The 25,813-nt window shown below is 37.0% G+C and overlaps 1 protein-coding gene across 10 annotated transcripts in view; it reads left to right on the top strand.

Moving 5' to 3' along the window:
- The window catches only part of PHF3 (PHD finger protein 3), a 92,086-nt gene that overhangs the window by 6,179 nt on the left and 60,094 nt on the right, over nt 1-25,813 (top strand). For 5 of the 10 annotated variants that reach the window (XM_066359107.1, XM_066359108.1, XM_066359106.1 and 2 more), the window contains one exon: nt 8,164-8,432. The exons of 3 other annotated variants lie outside the window; for them this stretch is intronic. In XM_066359107.1, the coding sequence (XP_066215204.1) occupies nt 8,189-8,432 (244 nt within the window). In that variant the 5' untranslated portion in view covers nt 8,164-8,188. The remainder of the gene's footprint in view (nt 1-8,163; nt 8,433-25,813) is intronic. 2 more of the 10 variants (XM_066359110.1, XM_066359111.1) reach the window with 1 other exon arrangement.

Below are 25,813 nucleotides of genomic sequence, written 5' to 3'. Positions count from 1 at the left end.
ACTGAGTGACCCCTTGCTCGAGCCAGCGACCCTTGGGCTCAAGCTGGTGAGCCTTGCTCAAACCCGATTAGCCTGTGCTCAAGCTGGCGACCTCGGGGTCTCGAACCTGGGTCCTCCGTGTTCAGTGCAACGCTCTAGTCACTGCGCCATTGCCTGGTCAGTCTACTCTGTAACATTTGGTGTAACTTTGCTAAGCTTTAGCCACTCTCATAAATTGAGAATGTAATAGTACCTGCCTAATTATGTAATTGTGAAGATTAAATGACATTATGCATTTAAATTTAGCGCAGTGTCTGGCACATAAACACTCAATGAATTTAACTTTATAAAGCAATAATATAGGGTAGTGATAAATGCATTGACTCTATTGAAATTCGGGGTTAAATTTCATCTCCATCACTTACTGTGTCAAATAATTTAATTTCTCTGATCTCAATTTTAGTTGTTTTTGGTTTGTTTTTTTTTATACTATAGTATTGGTGTGAGGATTACATTAATAACTGTGGAACAGAGTTTCTTAATCTCAGCACTATTTTTTGACTGGATAAATCTTTGTTCTGGGACTTTTTTTTTTTTTCTTTTTAGATTTATTGGTTTTACAAAAAGAAGAAGGAAGGGGTAAGGGGAGAGAAAGAAAGAAACTTCAATTTGCTATTCCACTTACTTATGCACTCTTTTGTTTGTTCCCTGAGTGGTGATTGAACCCACAACCTTGGCGTATCGGGGAAACTGCTGTAACCTAGTTAACCAGGCCAGGGCTGTTGGGGGGCTTTTTGTAGAATATTTACTAGATTTCAGCATGTCCTCTCGAGTTGTGATGACCAAAAATGTTTCCATACATGGCCGAATTATCCTCTGGAGTGGCATAATCACCACTGATTAAAACCTGCTGATGTAAAGCATATAGAACAGTTCCTGGCATTAAGTTAGAACACATGGAGTTTGTGGTTTGTCATCGGTAGTAGTAGTGGTACTGCTACTGCTGCTGTTGCCTATTAGAAATTAGTTCATTGTAAGCATGCCTAATGAATTGATGGCTTAATTTAAATTATGGTGTAGGGACCTGAAGGCACCAAGCAGTTGTTTCATTCCTGGGGCCTTTGCATTAGGTCTCTGCCAGGGCTGTTTCCTCTTATGCATGGACCACTTCTTCATTTTAGGTTTTGGCTCCAGTTTTCCTATTAGCAGGTCCTTTATTTACCATCATACACAGAATGCCTACTTTAACCTACCCCCCCATCACTATTACCCTGTTTAGTTTTTCTTCCAAGATTTCATAATCTCTTGATCTATATTTGTCCCCCTCTCAACCCCCCCCCCCCACATTTGTGCCACACACACACCCCCACACGACTTTAGACTACATCAGGGGTCGGGAACCTTTTTGGCGGAGAGAGCCATGAACATCACATATTTTTAAATGTAATTCTGTGAGAGTCATACAACGACCCTTGTACGTTAAGCATTATCCAGTAAAAATTTGGTGGTGTCCCGGAGGACAGATGTGATTGGCTGCAGCCACCCGCAACCATGAACATGAGCGGTAGGAAATGAATGGATTGTAATACATGAGAATATTTTATATATATATTTTTAACATTTTTTTAATGAAAGATTTGTCTGCGAGCCAGATGCAGCCATATAAAGAGCTACATCTGGCTTGCGAGCCACAGGTTCCCGACCCCTGGACTACATGAAAAAGCTTCCTAATAGGATAACCTGTTTGGGCCTTTGATTGCTTTAGTGATTTAGTTTTAGGTTTATATGTAGTATTTTTTTTAGAGTAGATAAGATACATAGTTTTACTTTGAAGATGTTTCTGAAAAATTGAGCTACTCAGTTTTAATTTACCCTTAAGTTAAAGGGGATCTTTGTAGAAGTGTTTTGTTGTCGGTGTTGTTTTCTAGATTTCTTTTACATTCTGTTCATATATTATAAAACAATGCATGCTGGTTTTCTTGAGTGTAACCTAAATTTGACTGAACTGATTCTCTGAGGGTTCAGATGAAGCTAGCATTTTAAAATGGGAACTGTTTCTGGCCTCAGATTAAATTTTGTTGAGAATATTAGTACTAATACTTTTTTTTTAGTTGTATTCTGAGTCTTTCTAAATAAATAGTCCATTAGGATCAAACTTGGCCATTTTTTATTTTATTTTTTTGGGTGACAGAGAGACGAAGAGATAGGGACAGACAGACAAGAAGGGAGAGAGATGAGAAGCATCAATTCTTTGTTGCAGCTCCTTAGTAGTTCATTGATTGCTTTCTCATATGTGCCTTGACCAGGGGACCACAGCTGACGGGGAAACCCCTTGCTCAAGGCAACGACCCTGGGCTCAACCTGGTAAGCTGTGTTCAAACCAGATGAGCCTGCACTCAAGCTGGCAACCTCAGGGCTTCGAACCTGACTCTTTCTCATCCCAGTCTGATGCTCTATCCACTGCACCACACTGCCTGGTCAGGCTCGGCCATTCCCAATTAGCACACGCTGTTCCCTTTGCCTGAGTATTTTCTGGACCTTTAGGAGCCAGTCCACACATCACCTGCTTAGCTTTTCTTGGTCTCATTATTTTTACCTTTCTCTGTGATACTCTGTAGCCCTTAAGTATCATTCTTTCCTATATTGTGATGTTTACATGTATTTATTGTATTTATTTTTGTCTATCCTCTGTTTTGGATTGTGAGTTCCTGGGGTTGATTTATTTATTTTATTGAGTGGGAGGTTGGAGGCACAGTGACTGACTCTTGAATATGCCCCTCCTGCCATTCACCTGGCAAACCCTCTGTTGGGCTGTGCTCTCTGCCTATGGGTTGTTGCTCCCTTGCTTGAACTACTTTAATGCCTGAGGTGTAAGGCAATGGAGCCATCCTCAGCGCCTGTGGTCAACTTGCTCAGAACCTTTCTAGCCACGGCTGTAGGAGGTGTGAGAAGTGAGAGACAGAGACAGAGAGAGAAGCAAGAGGGGAAGGGTGGAGAAGCAGATGGTCACTTCTCCTGTCTGCCCTGACTGGGAATTGAAACCTGCGCTTAACTCACCTGGCCAACAGTTGTCCACTGAGCCAACTTGCCCAAGCCATGAGTCCTTCAAGTTTGAGATTCGTTTTTTTTTTTATTGGTACCTGTGATAATATACATACTTTGTAGTAAGTAGGTGCTTAAGTATATCAAAGAAAGTAATTTTGAATTAAGTAGGTTATTCAATTTTCTGACTTAGCTGGATACATTTTGTCTGTAAACATGAGTTGTGACTATGAACCCAGAAATAATTTCTGATTTAATCATATATGTAATAAGAATTAGGAATTTGTTTAAATCAGAGTCTGTTTAATTAATAGATACTGAATCAACTCAGTTTTTCTTAATTAGATCTGATTATCTTTGTTTACATTAGTAGGTATCTTGGCGCTTTATATTTTAGATTGTTGATTTGTTTGTAAATGGTCTTAATTTAGGAATGATTTTAGATTTATAGAAGAGTTGCAAACATAGTACAGTTATAGAGTTCCTATATACCTTTTACCCAGTTTCCCTATTATATTTGACATAATGTTAGGGCCTTTATCAGAACGAGAAGTTAACATTAGTACGTTACTATTTTTTTTTTGTATTTTACAGAGACAGAGAGAGAGAGTCAGAGACAGGGATAGATAGGGACAGACAGGAACGGAGAGAAAATGAGAAACATCAATCACCAGTTTTTTGTTGCGACACCTTAGTTGTTCATTGATTGCTTTCTCATTTGTGCCTTGACTGTGGGCCTTCAGCAGACCGAGTAACCCCTTGCTCAAGCCAAGAACCTTGGGTCCAAGCTGGTGAACTTTGCTCAAACCAGATGAGCCCGCGCTCAAGCTGGCGACCTCAGGGTCTCGAACCTGAGTCTTCCGTATCCCAGTCTGACGCACTATCCACTGCACCACCGTCTGGTCAGGCAGTACATTGCTATTAACTAAATTTCAGACCTTATGTGATTTTACTTACCAGTTTTCCAACTACTGTCCTTTCTTGTTTCATGATCCAGTTTAAGATATAACACTGATTAATGTGTTCATATTAAGTGAGTTAATGCTTCTACAATTGGCTAACATTTGTTTTCCAGTTTATCATGATGAGTTTTTATTTTATTTTCAATACTGAACACAATACCTGGAACTGATTTTTTAAAAATAAATTAAATCTTCATGAAATGTTACTTTCAAGATAGTATTGTGCGATGGCTTTATACTATTATTTATTTATTTAAAAAAATTGAAAAAGATTTTATTCATTTTAGAGAGAGGAGAGAGAGAGAAGTGTGTGTGTGGGGGGCAGGAGCAGGATCATCAACTCATAGTTCCCTCCCATATGTGCCTTGACCGAGCAAACCAGGGCTTTGAAACAGCTACCTCAGCATTCCAGGTCGATGCTTGATTCACTGTGCTGCCACAGGCCAGGCTATTATTTTTGCATTCTTCTTCTGGAATTGCTGACAGAGCCATTTGGAATTGCTTATGAAAAAGCTAGTCTTAGCTAATTTATAAACATTTCACAAAATACTAGTCTTGTTATGTATCCTGTATAAATTGTTTTGTATAGAGTATAAAGCTTGAGTTGCTTTATACTCTGTTCTGTGGAAGATTCCCAGTCTTACTGGCCTATTAAAAATGTTCCACACAGTCGTAGCTGCTAACATTTGTTGAATAATGGTATTGTTAAAGAAATATAACTTTGTTGTAATCAGTCTTTCTGAATGTTCTACCATGGAAGCCTTTTTCTGATATACTTGGTCAAATCCAGGAAAGCACACTTTATAAGTCATACTATGTAGTTTTGGCAAAAAAAAAAATAAAGCAAACACACACAGAAACAACACTGGCAAGTTTGGTTCACCCATCTTGTTTACAATGTGCTTTACTGTTTTTCTTATTTGATGTTTATTCATTTTATTTATTGATTTTAGAGAGAGAGAAGAAAGGGGAGAGAGAGAAACATCAATTTGCTGTTCCACTTATTTGTGTATTCATTGGTTGATTCTTGTATGTGCCCTGACAGAAAATTGAGCCCACAACCTTGGCGTGTGGGGGTGATGCTCTAAGCAACTGAGCTACCTGGCCAGGCCCTTAATTGGCTTAAAAGACTAAATATTGCCTACTCTTTAGATTTAAAAATAGGTCATAGGCTCTGGAAATACTTTTCAGTAAAGGAATTTTGGGATTGCTCACTAATAGTGGTAGTATTAAAAAAAATTATTCATCTAGATCGCTATTTTGAATGGGCTGGTGTTTCTAAGTTTTGTAATTTCAAGTTGTGTGGCTTTAATTAGTTTCTGAATGTTCTGAATGTGCCACCACTTGAAAACACACACAGACAGTGTAGTTGGGTCAACAGAAAGGCTGAACTCACACGGAGCTAGTAGAATTTACCAGAAACATGATGTTATGATAATGAGTGCATTTTCAGGAGTTGAGGATACATTTTTTTCCTGGAGCTGGAAATGTCTTTTTTTTTCTTTTTGATCCTTCTGAGAAAAAGTTACTAATTGGGTTGTAGCTCTGAGGAGGAGGTAGTTTTGGCCTGTTGTAAACTTTGGATTCCAGCACATTCAGCTATACAAATTTGTTGGTTGTTCTACCTTTGTAATTTTGTGAAGATTTAGTAAACTTTTAAAGTAAATTCTTTTTAATTATCAAAAATTTACTGTAGCCTGACTAGGCGGTGGTGCAGTGGCTAGAGCATCAGACTGGGATGCAGAGGAGCCAGGTTCGAAACCCCGAGGTCACCATTTTGAGTGTGGCCTCATCTGGTTTGAGCAAGGCTCGCCAGCTTGAACCCAAGGTCGCTGGCTTGAGCAAGGGATCACTCGGTCTGCTGTAGCCTCCGAGTCAAGGCATATATGAGAAAGCAATCACTGAGAAACTAAGGAGCTGCAACAAAGAATTGATACTTCTCATCTCTCTCCCTTCCAATCCATCTGTCCCTCTCTGTCTCTGTCTCTCTCTGTCTCTGTCACAAAAAAAGAAAACTTACTGTAGTAAAATTTCTTTGGAATCTGAAAACAGTGTGATTGTTGGTTATGCATAATAATTGAGCCTTTCTTAGGAACTGAGGTTAAATAGTTTTAGGGCGGGGGTCGGGTACCTATGGCTTTCGAGTCAAATGTGGATCTTTTGATGGCTGCATCTGGCTCACAGACAAATCTTTAATAAAAAAAATAATAACGTTAAAAATATAAAACATTCTCATGTATTACAATCCATTCATTTCCTACCGCTCATATTCATGGTTGCGGCTGGCTGGAGCCAATCACATCTGTCCTCCGGGACACCACCATATTTTTATTGGATAATGCATAACGTACATTGGTCGTTGTATGGCTCTCATGGAATTACATTTTAAAATATGTGGCATTTCATGGCTTCTCAGGCAAAAAGGTTCCCGACCCCTTTTTTAGGGAATTAAAACTTTTCTAACCATCAGCATTGTGAGCTATAGTTTTAATATAATTAGAGAATGAATGTGAAATCAGCAGTGAGTCATCAAATAGTTAACATTTTATTTCAGTGCCTTGTTATTTCAATATAAATGTATTTTAGAATTTGAGCAGACATTGATATCTATTTAGAAGAGGATTCATTTTTGTGAGTGAGAAAACTTTTTTTAAAAATTTAAGATTAAGTTACAATAAACTTCATTTAAAAATGATCAGATTGATTAACTTTGGTGGATACATATGCTCATGAAACTGCTATCCCAGTCAAGATTTAAGATATTTTCATTATAAATTTCAAAATATCTTCCTGTTCCTTTGCATTCTATTCCTCTTTTCTTCAAAGGCCTAGACAACCACTGATTTGTTGGAAAATTATGGAAAGTTGTTTTTAAAAATGAAGAGCCTTTAATGAGTCAAATTTAGTCAATTTCTAGCTCCATAGCTCAGTGTGTGAGGGTTATGGCCTGGGCTGTGGAGCCTTGAAACTTGTGTTTGAATCTTGGGTCTGTTTTGTGACTTTGTGAAAGACATTTAAAGTATTTAAATGCATTTTGTTCTTAAAATAAGTTTTTATTATTCTGGTTGGGAATAAGTTAGTTAAATGTGGGTAAAATGTTTGACAGCATAAAATAAATACCCAGTAAATTGTAGAGTATTTTTGAGCTTCCTCTTCCCTCTTTTTTTATAGGGAAAAGAATTTAAGGACAGTTTGAGGAAATTGTGGATTGGGGCTAACCTAAAAAACCTTGGACTATTGTTTAATTAGTGGAATTTTTTAGCTAATTGAATATTACTAGATTATTTTTTGTTGACTCCCCTCCCCCTTAAAATACACCGCTTCACTTTTCTCTGAAAGCAATATTGAAAATAATTCAACTATAATTCAAATTAAATTGAGGCTCCTTAAGTACATGATGACTTTTACTGAGTGATAGATACCTACCTAGTATGTAGGTACGTTTCAAATGGGGAAACTAGCTTGATATCTGTATGGGCCCTACATAACTCATTAAAATAAATTTAAGTCTCTGATATATTGTTGTCTTGTCACTTATATTATTCTAAAAGCACTTCCACTATGTGTGTATGTGCACATCTGTGCCTGCGTGTGTGTAGGCTCTTCTTCTTTTTAAAAATTTTGTTGGGTTTAGTTAATAGTTTCTTCCATTTTTTCCTCCCTACCACTATCCCTACAAAAGAACTTTGTGTCTGTATTATCTTTACATGCTTTGTAAATAACACAAGGCCATTTTGCAGTTTTAATATGAATGGGACAATAAATGATTTGATTTTACTCTTTTATATGGACTTATTGTAAAACCAGTGTCTGATTCTTAATTTATGGAAAGATTGTGGTTAAAAACATGATTTTTAATGGTTTAAGCCTTGTAGTTCTTTCAAATGTGTCAAATTAATGGAGTATATACAAAGCGTTTTTTTTTTTTCCTAAAAATGAGTAAACACTTAATAGAATTTCTGGTAAAATGATATTCTACATGCATGATGAAGAAACATTATTTAGTAACAATTCATTCTACATGTCCAAATGTATATTGCGAAACAGTGAGGATTTTTTTTTAACAATTCGGAAATACCTAAGTGTGTTCTTAGACTCAAAACTATTAAAATAATTTGGTTTTAGGTGATTACCAATTGGTAGCTTTATTTCTTATGGTATTTTTTTTGTCTTTCTATAGGGTTGAAAGACACACAGAAGTCTTCATGGATATAGTTGATACATTTAATCATTTAATTCCTACTGAACACTTAGATGATGCCCTATTTCTAGGATCCAACCTGGAGAATGAAGTCTGTGAGGATTTTAGTACAAGTCAAAATGTCTTAGAGGACTCGCTGAAGAACATGCTCAGCGATAAGGATCCTATGCTAGGATCTGCAAGTAACCAGTTCTGTTTGCCTGTTTTGGATAGCAATGATCCCAATTTCCAGATGCCTTGTTCAACAGGTAATTCTTACTTTTTTTTTTTTTTTTTTTTAGTCTGCAATTGAAAATAAAGACTTTTTAGCAACAATTTTTTCTTATTTTTTTGATGAGGGTAGTGAATTTAGGGTTTGTTTCTTTGAATTTAGAAATTCTAGGCATCAAAATTAAAATTTTAAATAAATTTCTTTCCAAGGAGTGTGGAATTGTTTTCGAGGATATTATGAATATAGATAGGACAACCATATAATTTGCCATCCTAAGCGGGACACTTGAGAATTACAGGGGGCATTGTTAATAATTACATTATGGCAACAGGTGTAATTGGGACTCTGCATAGCAAGTAGGAATTGCCTAGCAAATTGGGACATCACTGTAGGCCTGCTGGAGTCAAGGGGAACAGCTGAATTGACCTTTCTTGTTGCCTCTTCCAGCCCTTCAAGTTTACGATTTTCTGTGCTCCCATTTCAGATCTTGTATTTTTACAGGTATCTCAAAACCAGAGAAAGAACTCTAGACCTGTGCTGTCCAGCATAGTAACTAGTAGCCACATTTAACTGTTAAATCATTTGAAATGAATCTGGTTCTAATGGAGATGTGCTGTTAAATACACAGATTTTAAACTCAATAGGAAAAAAATGTGAAATATTTTATCAAGAATTTTTTAAATGTTGATTACATGTTGAGATGATAGTTTTGATTAAGATAGTTGTTAACATTAGTTTCACCCCTTTTTTAAACTTTAAAGCGGCCACTTGAAAACTTAAAATTATATATGTGGCTTGCATTATATTTCTACTGATGAGCACTGCCGTGGGATCTGTATGTAGTTGAAGTCAATGAAAGATTGAGGGAAGTAATTTTCTGTGGGGCTAAACTAATTATTAATAAGAAATTATTTCAGAGATATATTAATATGTGGAAAAATATGTAGATTTTATTTTATAATGCAAAGAAAATATTACAACAAACTTTCGTGCAATTAACTTATCCTGTAAGCTAGAATTATAAAGGAAAATCAGCTTCACATGGAGAAGTTAGGCTTTTCCCTTACTGTTCCCTAGAGTAGTAGTTCACAGGTTTAGTTGTGTTGGTCTGTTTTTCAGTGATTCTAGACTTCTCCATTACAGTTTTTCAGTATAATTTTTCATTCTCTTATATTTTCTACTTAATATTTTAATATAAATAATACTTAAAAGTTTGGATTAGGTGGCCTGCTATTCATCCATAAATTTGTTGGATAACTCTGCTTGAAGACCTCAACACTTGGGCTAACTTGGAATCTTTTCATTCTAACGCCCTAATACTGAATCTTTTGAAGTGCTTTCTAATGGTGTATTTCTGAATTACATATATTGTGTTGTGTTATTGCATAGGCTACCTTGTTTTTGTTGTATTCTAAATGTTTTAAAGCTGTACAAATTTTGTTTTTTATGTATGCATTGTTCAAGTTTTCATTTTGGTTCCTGTGTCAGTATAGTATGTATATCTAATTATCTTTATTGTCAAGCACTTTGACAAGGGTTGTATGCACAAAATTTCACATTTAGTCCAAATTCAGGAAAAATGTTTATTGAATACTTAAGTGCTTGTTACTGGGAATGCAGTTACCCTCAAGGATTACACTGGGCCTGGAATTGGCAAATGTATCATCTTGTTAGACTTCTTTACTTACAAATTTCCAGCCCTTTAGTAATACTGGTATATATTCCTACATGCAATCCCTTCAATCAATCAATCAATCTATCAATCTATCATCTATCTCTTTCCCCCTCTCTTTCCCACCTCCCTCCCCTCCCCTCCCCTCCCCTCCCCTATTTCTTTCTCTTTCTTTCACTCTCTTTCTTAATTGAATTTCATTGATATGAAAAGTTAAAAGTATCTGCAGTTTTGGTGAACATTTTATTTTGCTAAAAGACTTTGAACATCTTTGTTGACATGCTTAAACTTTTGAGGTATGATTAACATTTGTTTGATTCTATTATCTTGTAAACTAACTTTATGAATTTAAGTAGAATTATTTAATTTTTTATTTTAAATTTGTTTGCTATAATTATCTTGGTTCTAAAGCGGAACTGTATTAATTTGTGTAGTAAATTTCTTAAGATTTGTATGGGAATATGTGGGAGAAAACTTAATAAATCTCTTCTGTATCGGATTGCTTAGATTTCACTGTGCCAATATCAGGCAGGGGATTTGTCTTGATTGCTTCGAAGTTTCTATGACCCATTGCAATATTTGGTTCAGTAAAAGACATATATTTTCTGATGATAGCGAAGTGAAAAACATTAAAATGTTTTTCTTTTAAATTTAGTTTGGAAATAATTTTAGATTAAGAAAGTTGCAAAGAAGAAATTTTATTGCAGTCTATTTACTGAAACACTGTGGGAGCAACTTTTAAAATTTTCAGATAGCCACAAACTTGCAACTTTTGTTATAAAGTAAAAATGAGGTAGTTCTTACCCAGATATTTGTACCTAGCATTAGAAGTTTTCACTGATTGTCTTGACTGAAACTTATCTGGTAAATGACACTATCAGTATTCCTCAGGCCAATGAAAGCTACAGATTATGGTTATTTTGTAAAATTGGTTTTGATAGTGCTAAAATTAGCACACAAAACTACTGTCTTGTTCTCTACTTTGCTAAACCAGGTTGGCTTGCTGTGGTTAAAGACCAGTGTTTTGGTTGTTATAGTTGAGGGGCTTGCATCAAATTTTAGCTGTCCTCAAAAATCATAGAAGGAACTTTAAAGTTTAAAAATAGGAAAGAAAAATGAAAGATTACTTTTAGTGCTCTGTCAAATACACAAAGATTAGGATAACAATTGTTTTATATTGAGAGATAAACAATTGACTTCTGATCTTTTTCAATGCTTTTGACTCTGTAAAGTATTTCTTTAAATACAGTGTTTGCGTTTGCATATGGTTTTCATATTTGCCCAGTAACACATTTTTTTTTAAACTTCAGCAAGTGACGGAGAATCATTATGTGTAGGGCAAATGTTTGGATAATCAAGTCAGTTATTGGTGTTCTTTAAAAATCCTGTTGTTTAGGCCCTGGCCGGTTGGCTCAGCGGTAGAGCGTCGGCCTGGCGTGCGGGGGACCTGGGTTCAATTCCCGGCCAGGGCACATAGGAGAAGCGCCCATTTGCTTCTCCACTCCCCCCCTCCTTCCTCTCTGTCTCTCTCTTCCCCTCCCGCAGCCAAGGCTCCATTGGAGCAAAGATGGCCCGGGCGCTGGGGATGGCTCCTTGGCCTCTGCCCCAGGCGCTGGAGTAGCTCTGGTCTCTGCAGAGCGACACCCCGGAGGGGCAGAGCATCGCCCCCTGGTGGGCAGAGCGTCACCTCTGGTGGGTGTGCTGGGTGGATCCAGGTCCGGGCACATGCAGGGAGTCTGTCTGACTGTCTCTCCCCGTTTCCAGCTTCAGAAAAATACAAAAAACAAAACAAAAAAACCCCCTGTTGTTTAAAATGAAAATAATATTTTCCAAGTATTAGGTTCAAGATACCAAATATATTGTTTTTATATACCACTTGAGGAATGTACTTCAGGTTATTGAAATGGTGTTTGAAAAATTGGCATTATAGTGTCATGAAGAAATGTTTACTTCTCATTTTACAAACGTGTTCCCTTTTTACTTAAACAGCTATGATTCATAAATGTGAAATAAGTCTCGCATTTATGCTAATTTCTTTATATGGTATGTTGAAAAGAAATGTCCAGTGGCTGTAATTTGATTATTTCTTTAAAACTAAGAAGACAAGCACACTGTAGATATAAGGTATTCAGAGCAGCCTTTCATTTAAAAGCACTTGTAAGGACTGTATTATCCTTCACTGAAACCAAGATATGCTTTCCAGGCTATATCATGGCTTACAAAATCATCTTACACTAAATACATTTTTGTAAAAAACCCTCCTGTGTTTGGTGATTATACACATCAAAAAGTCACTGAATTCTTTTTTTTTTTTTTCTTTGTGGCAGAGACAGAGAGTCGGAGGGACAGATAGGACAGACAGACAGGAAAGGAGAGAGATGAGAAACATCAATTCTTCTTTGCAGTTCCTTAGTTGTTCATTGATTAATTTCTCATATGTGCCTTGACCATGGGGCTACAGCAGACCGAGTGACCCCTTGCTCGAGCCAGCGACCTTGGGTCCAAACTGATGAGCTTTGCTCAAATCAGATGAGCCCGCGCTCAAGCTGGTGACCTCGGGTCTTGAACCTGGGTCCTACACATCCCAGTACGACGCTCTATTCACTGTGCCACCGCCTGGTCAGGCATAAAGTCACTGGATTCTTAACAGTATCTTGCATATTTGCTAAATATTGACTCGTACACTTAAATTTTTTTTATCGGTAAAGAAACATTTCTGATAACATGAGTATGTAATAATTACTTTCTTATTATGAATAACACTGATAATATATAACATCAGGATTTTAGAATGTGCTGCTTAATTCTGGGCAAAGTATTGTTAATAACATGTTATAAGCTTCTCAGCGATAGTGTGATTGGTTCCTTTATTGCAGCTATTCTCAACCTGTGGGTCGTGACCTCAGCGGGGGTTGAATGACCAAAACACAGGGGTCGCCTAAAGCAGGCGACCCACTGCTTTATTGGCATAAAATTTTTAACTTTTAGCCATAGCTCTGTAGTTTGGGGCTTCATCATGAGAGGCAGATTTCATCTGTGTGATTGATACTGGAAAAATTATATTGTTATTTGTTTTGGAGAAATTATTAGTGACTTCCCTAGTGTATCACAGGGTATTTTCAAGTTCTTATGACTTCAAGCTTCTCTGGGACATTTCCAATCAGATAGCACATTAAACTAATCACAATGGATCTCTGGCCCCCCAAAATTCATGTTTTCAGATACTAATTATTCTTTTTTTTTTTTTAATTATCAATTGATTGATTTTAGAGAGGGAGAAAAAAGAGAGAGAAACATTGATTTGTTCATTGGTTAGTTCTTGTATGTGCTCTGACCAGGGATTGAACCTGCAACCTTGGTGTATCACCATGACTTTTTTTTTTTTTTTTACAGAGACAGAGTCAGAGAGAGAGATAGGCAGGGACAGACAGACAGGAACAAAGAGAGATAAGAAGCATCAATCATCAATTTTTCGTTGCGACGCTTTAGTTGTTCATTGATTGCTTTCTCATATGTGTTTTGACCATGGGCCTTCAGGAGAGTGAGTAACCCCTTGCTCGAGCCAGTGACCTTGGGTCTAAGCTGGTGAACTTTGCTCAAGCCAGATGAGCCCACGCTCAAGCTGGTGACCTTGGGGTCTTGAACCTGGGTCCTTCGCATCCCAGTCCAACGCTCTATCCACTGCACCACCACTCTATCCACTGCACCACTGCCTGGTCAGGTGCAATGACTTTCTAATCAACTGAACTACTCAGTCATGACCTTCTTCTTATTTGTACTTTATTGGGTGGGGGTGGTAAACTCTTTGTGCTAGTTCATTACTGTGGATCCAACTACACATGTAAATTTATTCCATATTTGCACCGGGATATTTTTTCACTATTCTGAGTGGTAGTGTGTGTAGTCTCCCCTCCCCTCTTTTGACTTCTGTGCTTCAGTGAACCTCTTATGCCATTGTTCTTTTTTTTTAAAAAATTTTTTAATTTATTTTTTTACAGAGAGAGAGAGTGAGTTAGAGAGAGGGATAGACAGGGATAGACAGACAGGAAGAGAGAGAGATGAGAAGCATCAATCATTAGTTTTTCGTTGCGCATTGCAACACCTTAGTTGTTCATTGATTGCTTTCTCATATGTGCCTTGACTGTGGGCCTTCAGCAGACTGAGTACCCCTTGCACGAGCCAGCGACCTTGGGTTCAAGTTGGTGGGCTTTTTGCTCAAACCAAATGAGCCTGTTCTCAAGCTGGTGACCTCGGGGTCTTGAACCTGGGTCCTCTGCATCCCAGTCTGACGCTTTATCCACTGCGCCACCGCCTGGTCAGGCGCCATTGTTCTTATTTTTGAGACTTGCATTTGAACAAGAAAATACAAATTTAATACACATAAAGTAGTCATGCTAGTGAGATGAAAAATTATTCAGTAAAAGTGTATACTCTTAATTGAATGTTAGAGAAGAGTAACTGATGAATCTTTTAAGACCATGCATAGCCTTTATGAATAAAATTTCATTTCTGTAAGATTGGTGATTAATATTAAACAATCATTTTGAGTTGTACTTAAAGGATTTTAGAGAGAGTAGGGTATATTTAGAGGAGAAAACAAGAGAGGGAAACACCTTGTAGAATTAGAGATATAACCTAATGGAGACAAAATGCTGAAAGTGCAAAAGGTAGGGCATAATAGCAGCCAGAGATGCTTGGGTTTGTCACATGGGCAAGGGATTTGACTTTTTTTTGAAAAATTTATTTTAGAAATGAAATGGGGGAGAGACGCATATATTGATATTGAGTTGTTGTTCCACTCATATAGATACATGTGTTCATTGGTTGACTTCTGCATGTTCCCTGACCAGGGATCGAACCCACAACCTTGGTGCCTGTGGACAACACTTCAACCAACTAAGCCACCTGGCTAGGGCAGAAGATTAGACTTTTTTATGGATAACAGGAAAGAGCTAGATTCAGTATGTAGCAGTTAGAGGAAGACAAAGGTTAATTACCTAAAAGGAACTAGAATAGTTCCCCAAAATAGAAATAGAATGAATAATAGGTTCCCTGGAAATACAGTTACTCTTGCTGGATATGATCCCCTAGCTGGGGGTGTTTTGGGTATTTATTTAGATGTCAGATATGCATACCACATTTTATTGAAATTTACAGATACTATGTTTTTTTAATTAACTTAAGGGAAGACCTAGCAAAAAGGTTATCTTTTTACTAGCAAAAAGATTATGACTCACTTTATTGTGGTCCTTGCTTTATTACAGTGGTCTGGAACTGAGCTTGCTAATCTCTTAGGTATGCCTGTATTTGTTTATAATGGTTGACCTTTTATGGTCTGTTCCAACAAAAGCATTATTTCTCCTTTATTAAAAATTAGACTATAGCCATATCACTTGTTACGGCTAGCAGTGACAAATATGGAACTGGACATTGACCATCTCATTAGCCAAAAGCAGGCCCATAGTTCCCATTGAAATACTGGTCAGTTTGTTGATTTAAATTTACTTGTTCTTTATTTTAAATATTGTATTTGTTCCCATTTTGTTTTTTACTTTAAAATATGTGCAGTGTGCATAGGGATTTGTTCATAGTTTTTTTTATGGTCTGGCCCTCCAGCGGTCTGAGGGACAGTGAACTGGCCCCCTGTGTAAAAAGTTTGGGGATCTCTGATCTATGTGGTTGTGGAGGCTGGCAAACCCAAAATCTGCAGGGTAGATTGGTAGAATGTAGACCTAGACAGGATTTGATGATTGCAATGTGAGTGTGGAGGTGGTCTGTCGATTGAGTTCCTTGTCTTGAGGGATTTCAAATTTTTCTCTTATGGCCTTCAACTGATTTGATGAGGCCTACCCACATCATGGAGGATAATCTTGACTCAGAAATCTAGTGGTTTAAATGTTAATCTCATCTAAAAATACCCTTCATAGTAGCATTTAGACAGACATTTCACCAAATCACTGGGTACTGTTACAACCAAGTTGATACATAATAACCATCAAATCAAGGCACCAAACCTTTAGAACATGATAAATTATTCTTGGAACTATGGCTGCTAGTTTATGTTTTCATGAAATTAGTTTTTATCTCAGGATTTTTGAGAAAGTAGTTTTATTGGGAGATTGCAGAGAGGCTGTTTATAAAACCCCTTCCCCCAGGTTTTCTCTCTGACAAGGGATTACTATATATAAAGGAAGTTGATAAAACAGCTAAAATGCGTGTATGTTAATGTATCGAGTAAGGCACAAAAGTACTGTATTTCCCCATGTATAAGACGCACATTTCCCCAAAAAATATGGGGTCTAAAAGCTGGGTACATCTAATAAAGCGGTTGTAGATTTTTAAATTTGTATTTTCCGCTTTTTCAAGCTTGTTTTTGTGCTCATTGTTGAAGACAGTGATTCACCATCAGACACGGATGAGGACAAGCTAATGGATGGGAGTTTTTTTGTTTTGTTTTTTTTTACTTTTTAAATATTACTGAAATACTACAAGTACCTTTTAATATGTGAAAAACTTTTAAAAGCAAAAGTAAGATAGAAAATTTCTGATAATTCTCCTACATTGTGATAGCAACGGTTAATACTTTATATATTGTTTCCAATTTATTTTATAATATCACTGTCTTGAAACTAAATAGCTAAACTTTTGCTCACAAATATAATTTTTCTATTTGGATATATTTTTCTTTTTTTTATTAATTTTACTAGGGTGACATCAATAAGTCAGGGTACATATGTTCAAAGAAAACATGTCCAGGTTATTTTGTTGATCAATTATGTTGCATACCCATCACCCAAAGTCAGATTGTCCTCCGTCATCTTCTATCTAGTTTTCTTTGTGCCCCTCCCTCCCCCATAACCACCACACTCTTGTCAGTGTCTCTTAGTCTCGTTTTTATGTCCCATCTACGTATGGAATAATGCAGTTCTTGTTTTTTTCTTATTATTTCACTCCGTATAATGTTATCAAGATCCCACCGTTTTGTTGTAAATGATCTGATGTCATCATTTCTTATGGCTTAGTAATATTCCATAGTGTATATGTGCCACATCTTCTTTATCCAGTCTTCTATTGAAGGGCTTTTTGGTTGTTTCCATGTCTTGGCCACTGTAAACAATGCTGCAATGAACGTGGGGCTGCATGTGTCTTTACGTATCAATGTTTCTGAGTTTTTGGGGTATATACCCAGTAGAGGGATTGCTGGGTCATAAGGTAGTTCTATTTTCAGTTTTTTGAGGAACCACCATACTTTCTTCAATAATGGTTGTACTACTTTACATTCCCACCAACAGTGAATGAGGGTTCCTTTTTCTCCACAGCCTCTCCAACATTTGCTATTACCTGTCTTGTTAATAATAGTTAATCTAACAGGTGTGAGGTGGTATCTCATTGTAGTTTTGATTTGCATTTCTCTAATAACTAATGAAGATGAGCATCTTTTAATATATCTGTTGGCCGTTTGTATTTCTTCGTGGGAGAAGTGTCTGTTCATGTCCTCTTCCTATTTTTTTATTGGATTGTATGTTTGTTTGTTGTTGAGTTTTATGAGTTCTTTGTATATTTTGGATATTAGACTCTTATCTGAGCTGTTGTTTGAAAATATCATTTCCCATTTAGTTGGCTGTCTGTTTATTTTGTTGTCAGTTTCTCTTGCTGAGCAAAAACTTCTTAGTCTGATGTGGTCCCATTCATTTATTTTTGCCTTCACTTCCCTTGCCTTTGGAGTCAAATTCATAAAATGCTCTTTAAAACCAAGGTCCATGAGTTTAGAACCTATGTCTTCTTCTATGTACTTTATTGTTTCAGCTCTTTTATTTAGGTCTTTGATCCATTTTGAATTAATTTTAGTACAAGGGGACAAACTGTAGTCGAGTTTCATTCTTTTGCATGTGGCTTTCCAGTTTTCCCAGCACCATTTGTTGAAGAGGCTTTCTTTTCTCCATTGTGTGTTGTTGGCCCCTTGATCAAAAATTATTTGATCATATATATGTGGTTTTATTTCTGGACTTTCTATTCTGTTCCATTGGTCTGAGTGTCTATTTTTCTGCCAATACCATGCTGTTTTGATTGTTGTGGCTCTGTAATATGGATGGGAGTTTTGGCAGTGGTGAGGAGTTGTATGAATTTTATGATGAATAAAACTTGAGTTCAATAACTTTATGTAATAACACTTTTTCTAAATGTTTATTTTATTGATTTTAGAGAGAGAGGAAACGAGAGAGAGATAGGCAGAGACGACAGGAACATTGATCTGTTCCTGTATGTGCCCTTACCGGGGATCAAACCAACAACCTTTGTGCTTCAGCATGATGCTCCAGCCAACCGAGCTATATGGTCAGGGCATAGTATATTTTTTCCCCCCCAAATTTCAGGCCCTCAAATTAAGTTGCGTCTTATATATGGGAGCATCTTATACGTGGGGATGTACGCTACTTTGCTAGCCTTATCTTTTTAGCTGTTAAGATAAACCTTAAAAACTGTAGAAATTATCATCAATCCCATTTTATAGATAAATAAGCTGACGTTTTGAGAATGGTTAAGTCCCAAGATCACTGATAAGTCATAGTAATTGAACTGGAATAGATTCTTAGTTTTTCTGCCTGCAAGTACATGAGTGGTCGGTCTTTAGAGCAAATTGCATTCTAAATTTTATTTGGCTTCACAGTCAGCAAAATTAGGATAAGGAGTGTTTTTTAAACAAAAAACAATTAAAATTTTTTTGCATTGATTTGAGAGGGGAAGGGGAGTGAAGGGAGAGTGAGAGAAGCACCAACTTGTTGTTCTACTTAGTTTCATTTATTTGTGCACTCATTGATTACGTCTCATGAGAGCCCTGTTGTGTCCTGATGAGATCTATCCTGCGACCTTGGCATGGAGAGATGACTATCCACAGAGCCACCAGGCCAAGGCATACATTTTTTTTTTTTTTTTTTGAGGTCTTTTCCTTTCAGAGAATATGTGTGTGTGTAGGAGAGATTTATGAATCCCTGCAGTGGGTCTTAGCTGTTAAAAAGATCAAGGGGTTTTAGAGAGAGATAGGGATTGACTAGTGATTTAGTTAATTATGAAGACTAAAAAGATGCTCTACGGATGTGCTCAACAGGGAGAAGCTATGTAAAGCCTCTTTTGCCAGGTAAATAATTGAGTTATGGTATTCGATTAGACATAGGAAAAATATCTTCCCTTCTCATTTTACAGTTGAAGAAATTGAGACTTAAAAATAAACCATTTGGCCTGACCTGTGGTGGCGCAGTGGATAAAGCGTCGACCTGGAAATGCTGAGGTCGCTGGTTTGAAACCCTGGGCTTGCCTGGTCAAGGCACATATGGGAGTTGATGCTTCCAGCTCCTCCCCACCTTCTCTCTCTCTCTTTCCCTCTCTGTCTCTCTCTCTCCCTGTCTCTCTGCTCTCTCTAAAATGAATAAATATAAAAAAAAATAAACTATTTGAAGATATTGTGTTAAAAATGGTTTTTTTGCTTTACTCACTTTCTGAATATTTTTTATCAGTGCTCTAGATAGTAGGTATACAATGTTGAGTAAAAACAAAATTTGGTTTCTGTTTTTATGGAAGTTAAAGTTTAGTATAGAAATAATTTCATTTTGATTTTTCCTGAGAATGTTTAATAAAGCTAGTTATTTAACATAAACTTATTGGGGGAGAGAGTCTGCTGTAGGCCTTGTGTGTCCCTGAACTTTCCTGCTTGGTATTCCAAGAATGCAAGGTGCTGGCCACTCTAACTGGGCCATTTCTTTAGGGTCATATTTGCAGTAGTCTTGAAGAACGAGGTAACATTTGCTCTTTCATCACTACCTCTTATGCCAGAGAAAGAGCAGACTTGCTTACTGCTCACTTAATAAGCAGTAGGTCCTCCACACTGTTTCTCTCCTGTATCTCAAGCCACGTGTGTGTAGGCATCTGTCTAGGTCTACCACATAGCCCCTGTGTAACTTGGGGGTGGGAGGTAAAGGGAATTGAACTGAACGTAGTGTCAGCATCATGCTGCTCGCTCTGCCATGCTGACATCTTTGTCTCTGACCCCAGAGTCTCATGTCTTCTGTCAACACCATGAGTTGATAACAGGCTAGTTTGTTAATTTGCAAGTAGTGTAAAATACAGACCTTCACATTTTTCAACATTACTTTTTTAAAGATTCATGGGCACTTACCAAAGCACCTTAATTACTAAAGATAAAATTGATTTGACCTCCCTGAAGGCAAAGATGCTCTATATGTGTTATTCACTGGAATAGTTCCTAGTCTAGCACATAGTAGGTATTCAGTAAATTTTAACTGGAGGGAAAAAGAACACAAGGAAAGGAAAAAAGTAGGGCCAAGTGGTGGGACCAGAGGTTAACATAGTAAAATACTTGTTGCAGTTGGAGCATAGTTTTGGCTTTCAGCTTTCTAGCAGTCATTGTGGAAGAGAAGAACATTCCACAGTGAAAAATTGTGTCCTTGAAGTAAAAACAAATTTAGTGCCCAGGAAAAAGAAAACGATTTTGACGTTAAAACTAGAAAGATATTTCATCTACAGTTTTATCGTGGTGTGTGATTAATAAAGGAAAATCCTTAATATGCTTTCAGTGAACATAGGGCTTTTTTCCTTATAATATCCCTCAGTATGTATTTCAGTACAGTACACACAGTATTACAAGGACTAATATAACAACAGTTTGGCCCTAACACGGGTTAGTTCTTACAGAGAGCTTCCTTGGATGTCATCACCAGATTTTGAAATCTATAGATGTAAAGGTGAGTTAGATAATACAGTTTGAGAACTGCATGGAATGCAGTTACACCTCCCCCCCCTTTTTCCCTGCTAAGTGCATTTGATACAAACTCTTTAAATAAATAGGGCTATGTATGGGATTATATAGCTTTAAAGGCTATGATGGGGGGCCATTTGTTTGAGTACGAGGCTGTTCTCCCCATCCTGAGTGGAGGAAGATGGAGCCAAGATTTTCCTTATGATAACTTCGGGACCCCTTGTAACACATAAGCAGGCAGAAGCCTCATAGTTGCAGACATACTTGAAGGTAATTTTGGTATAGATAATTTTTATTTTATAGATCATGTTTAAAGTAGCAACTTGAATAAAATTTGTAGAGTCTATCCCCTTAAGTTCCAGCATGATTATTCATGCTGTTTCTTCTAGTCTTGGCAGGATTGTGGAATTCCTTGTTTCCTTTTTCACCATAAGCACTGCCTGTATTCCTTTGGAACTCTCTAGACGTGGACTTTCTACTTTTACCCTTTGTACTTTTTCTCCATTCCGTAATTATATATTTGTCTTAGTTGGAGAATGTTCTGAAAAAACTGGAACTACTGGTATTGGTATTGTCCTTTGCCATCTCTTGATCCTAAAGCCCCGCCTTTTTTGATCTTCTCTAATTTTGATCTTTTTTTTAATTACATGTCTTTAAGTGCGTCTTGAATGATTAGTTACTGGATATGTACTTAAATAATAAAAAGGTAAATTGTCATGGGACGATTAGAAGTTTACTAAAGCGGAGGAATATCCAATATGATGACATTTTTCTAAGCGTAGTTGATCTAAATCCTCTCCTTATAAACCTATTTACTTGTAATCAGAGTTTATGGTTATAACGCTTGAGAGCACTTTACTAGTAGGGTTGCACAACTATACTAGGTACCAGCCAGAGTACAGTGTGAATGATCCTCCTTTAACTTTAGTGGACAGTGGCCTGGAATAATTTAAGAGGGCAAACAATAATTTATATATAGACATTCTGATTCAAAATTATGTGTGATAATTATTTGATTATATGTTAATTATTTTAATAGTTTTAAATTTTCTTAAGTAGTAGAAACTGCACATTTAACAAATCTTAAAACTAGGTTGAGAAACTAGTCTAAAATGAGATTGCTATCTGGTTATTGGACTATAACTACGTAGTGATAATGTACTCTAGTTAAAATTAACTCACTCTAGTCAGAAAAGCAAAGTTTTTTTCTCTTACCAGAACTAAGTATACTCTGATCATTTTATAGCTGTTATCACAATCAGGAAATAACTTTTTTATTGATAAATACAAAATTTATATAATATTGCTCACAATATTTTGGAGAGAATACATGTCATATATTAAAGATAGATTAACATGTACTCAAGTGTAGTTATTAAAAAATAACAGACCTGAGTCAATTCTGAAAATATATAAATTGGAATTTACTTTTCTCAACAGGGTTAGAAATGGTCATATTTCCAAATTAGCTTTCACTTGCTTTTTAAACCTATAAATGTTGATTTAGAATAATAATAGAATGAACCTGACCTCTGAGTCCTGGTTTTGTACAGAAGTATGAAAGAGAATTGTTTTTAAACTTCTTAGTTCTGGAACATTTTGAAGTGTGTAATATGCTTGTTGTTATTTTAACATGTTATTTTCTGAATTCTCTCACCTCATCTTCCTTTCTTCCCAGCTGAATTCCTTTCAGCTTTATTCTTTTATCTGAAAATAAAGTTTTTTCCTGTCAGAATTAACTGCTTACTGTATCAGAATTTATTTTTATATTTTGTCTATGATCTTCAGGCCAGCATTTAAGCAAGAAGCATATCATATTAGTATATATCTAATGTAAATGATTGATAGCTCTTTAACAGTTCCAGATCTATTTGTATTATTGAAAGAGGACGTTTCCTAATGCAGATAATCTTGCAGTTACTGGATGTTTGTACATTTTACCTGAGTGGAACAAAAGTTTTTATGGTACTCTGTGTGGATGTGGGTAGTATTCTTTGGGGAGAAAGGCTAGTAATCTGTGATTTTATAATTTGAAAGAATAGGATTCTTAGTTTAATAATTGTTTAATGTGGTACCAACTTGATCAACTGTTTTTCATAATCATAGACTATTATTACATACTAGATGTGCAAAAGCTGATACTTAACTTATTTATTAATCAACATGAGATGGCTTATGAATAGCTTTTTAATCTTTTAAAGTTGTGAATTAATTCTGCTTTAAAATTCAGTGATAATGTTGGTATAAAGAAAATCAAGAATCCTTGAGCAAATATTTTCTTTTTTTTATTTTTTATTTATTTTTAAGATGACAGAAAGAGAGACAGATAGGGACAAACAGACAGGAACGAAGAGAGATGAGAAGCATCAATTATCAGTTTTTCATTGTGACACCTTAGTTGTTCATTGATTGCTCTCTCATATGTGCCTTGACCGTGGGCCTTCAGCAGACCGAGTAACCCCTTGCTTGAGGTGAGCCTTGCTCAAACCAGATGAGCCCACGCTCAGGCTGGTGACCTCGGGTCTCGAACCTGGGTTCGCTGCATCCCAGTCCGACGCTCTATCCACTGCATCACCACCTGGTTTTTTTTTACATCAAGAAGAAACATGAGTAATAAAATCTCTAAGCCTTTACTTTGTAGAGCATGTTGATTAAAAAGGAATTCTGATAAAAGAGAGCTGCACATGTGATTCTTTTTTTTTTTTTTTGTATTTTTCTGAAGCTGGAAACGGGGAGAGACAGTCAGACAGACTCCCGCATGCGCCCAACCGGGATCCACCCGGCACACCCACCAGGGGCGATGCTCTGCCCCTCCGGGGCGTCGCTCTGCCGCAACCAGAGCCACTCTAGCACCTGGGGCAGAGGCCAAGGAGCCATCCCCAGCGCCCGGGCCATCTTTGCTCCAATGGAGCCTTGGCTGCGGGAGGGGAAGAGAGAGACAGAGAGGAAGGAGGGGGTGGGGGTGGAGAAGCAAATGGGCGCTTCTCCTATGTGCCCTGGCCGGGAATCGAACCCGGGTCCCCCGCACGCCAGGCCGACGCTACACATGTGATTCTTATGGGATCTCTAGGATAAGTCTGGTTGACTTTTATTGGCCTGAGAGATGAATTAGTTTGTAGGGCCCTATCCGTGGCCCACCTTTCCTATCTAACAGATGGGTTTACCTTCCAGCTAGAGTTGAATTTTATAATTCCTTGACACAAACAATGGTTGGTTTTTGTTAGAGAATTAGGAGAACTAGTTACCTGGATTTCCCTAAGTCGCAATAGACCTGGGAATCCTCCTTCAGGCTGACCCCAGAAATGCTTTTCCTATTTCAGGCTCTCTCGTCTTTTCCTAGTCGGTTGCTGTTGTGTATTTAGTCTCGTGGATTGTAATGCACTGGGTCATCTAGATAAACATTTTTTGACATTTGGGCTAAGATTAGGTTCATCTGGGAGTGACAGAAAACTCCAAGTAACAGTGGTATAAAGAAAGAAATTTATTTTGTCATGTATTAGCTGAGAAAATGGAATTGGGAGCTGGTATGGAACTTCATTCGCAGTGTCAAGGACCTAAGCTCCTCTGCCTGCCCTAGCACATGCTTATCATTATCAATATAGTACTTGTATGTTTTTTTAGTTACTTGCCCTACTGTGCTAATACATTAGGTATTTTAAAAGGATGAGCTGTAGATAACATGATATTTACACTTTAAAAACTTAATTAAAATTATTTGTATGAGAACTTTTTTGAAGTGCAATATGTTTGATTTGTTTATTTTTGAAAATATCTTCTTGTCACTCTGATGCATCTGGTTCTAAGTTGAGTGTGATAATAATTTTAATGACTGTTGGGGATGAAAAAGACAACCTAAAAAGGATACATGTATTCAAATGGATGAATTTCACTGTAGGCTCTACTAACAGGTCACAATCCTAGTGCTTTTGTTCTTATCAATTACACAAAATCTGTTATTTGCAGCTGAATAGGAACATATCTCCCACCTTCAGTGTGTCTGTTGTTCTTTTAAACTTATAGGAAGTTGTTACATTTTAAAATATTTACCATTTGAGCTCAAAACTCACTGATTCTTTTTTTTTAATTTGGCAAATTTTAGTGTCCTGTAAGAGTTTTTATAGGTGCCACATTCAGTTTTAGTCATAAATCACAGAATGATGGAAACATTTCTAAAACATCTGTTTTCTTAGCCCAAATTATTGTTAGAACAATTGTTTTCTTACTCATTACTAAAATGTCTCCTTTATTTAGAAGGAGCAGATTAAGGTGCTTTATCTTTTTTTTTAAACGAGGTGGGGGGACAGACAGACAGGAAGGAGGAGAGATGAGAAGCATCAACTCCTGGTTGTGGCACTTTAGTTGTTCATTGATTGCTTTTTTATACCTGCCTTGATGGGGCAGGGCGCAGCAGGCTCCAGCTGAGCCAGCGACCATGGGGTCATGTCTAGGATCCCACGCTCAAGCCAGCGACCTCAGGGTTTCGAACCCCTGTCCTCCCGGGAGGACACTCTTTCCACTGCGCCACCACCTGGTCAGGCAGGGTGCTAATTATTCAATATGTAAGGCCAGTGTCTCATTTGCAAAATTTTGTCTTGTTTTGTTTAAAAAACGTATAACTTACTCTTAAGTATAACAGTTCTTAAGGTCTTTTTTGTGGATTAATGGGGAACTTCTATGTGGTATAAAGGTTTTATTTCCCATTTCATTAAAATGAATGTAAACAGTCTACTGTTTATAAAGCTGTTTTTTTGACTATAAAAACTGATGAAGGCTTATAACACTGCAAAATGTTGAAGGCAAACAAATGCATTAAGGGTGTCAATTCCTTGTTAGGGAATTCTCATTATCCTCTAGCAGGGGTCCCCAGACTTTTCTTTAAAATTTATTCATTTTAGAGAGATGGCAGGGGAGAGAGAGAGAGAGAGAAGGGGGAGGAGCAGGAACCATCAACTCCCATACGTGCCTTGACTGGGCAAGC

The sequence above is a fragment of the Saccopteryx leptura genome, chromosome 1 (genome assembly GCF_036850995.1).
Source record: "Saccopteryx leptura isolate mSacLep1 chromosome 1, mSacLep1_pri_phased_curated, whole genome shotgun sequence".
Lineage (NCBI taxonomy): Eukaryota > Metazoa > Chordata > Mammalia > Chiroptera > Emballonuridae > Saccopteryx > Saccopteryx leptura.
Note: the sequence above shows the minus strand (reverse complement) of the source record. Positions and strands in the feature narration are given on the sequence as shown.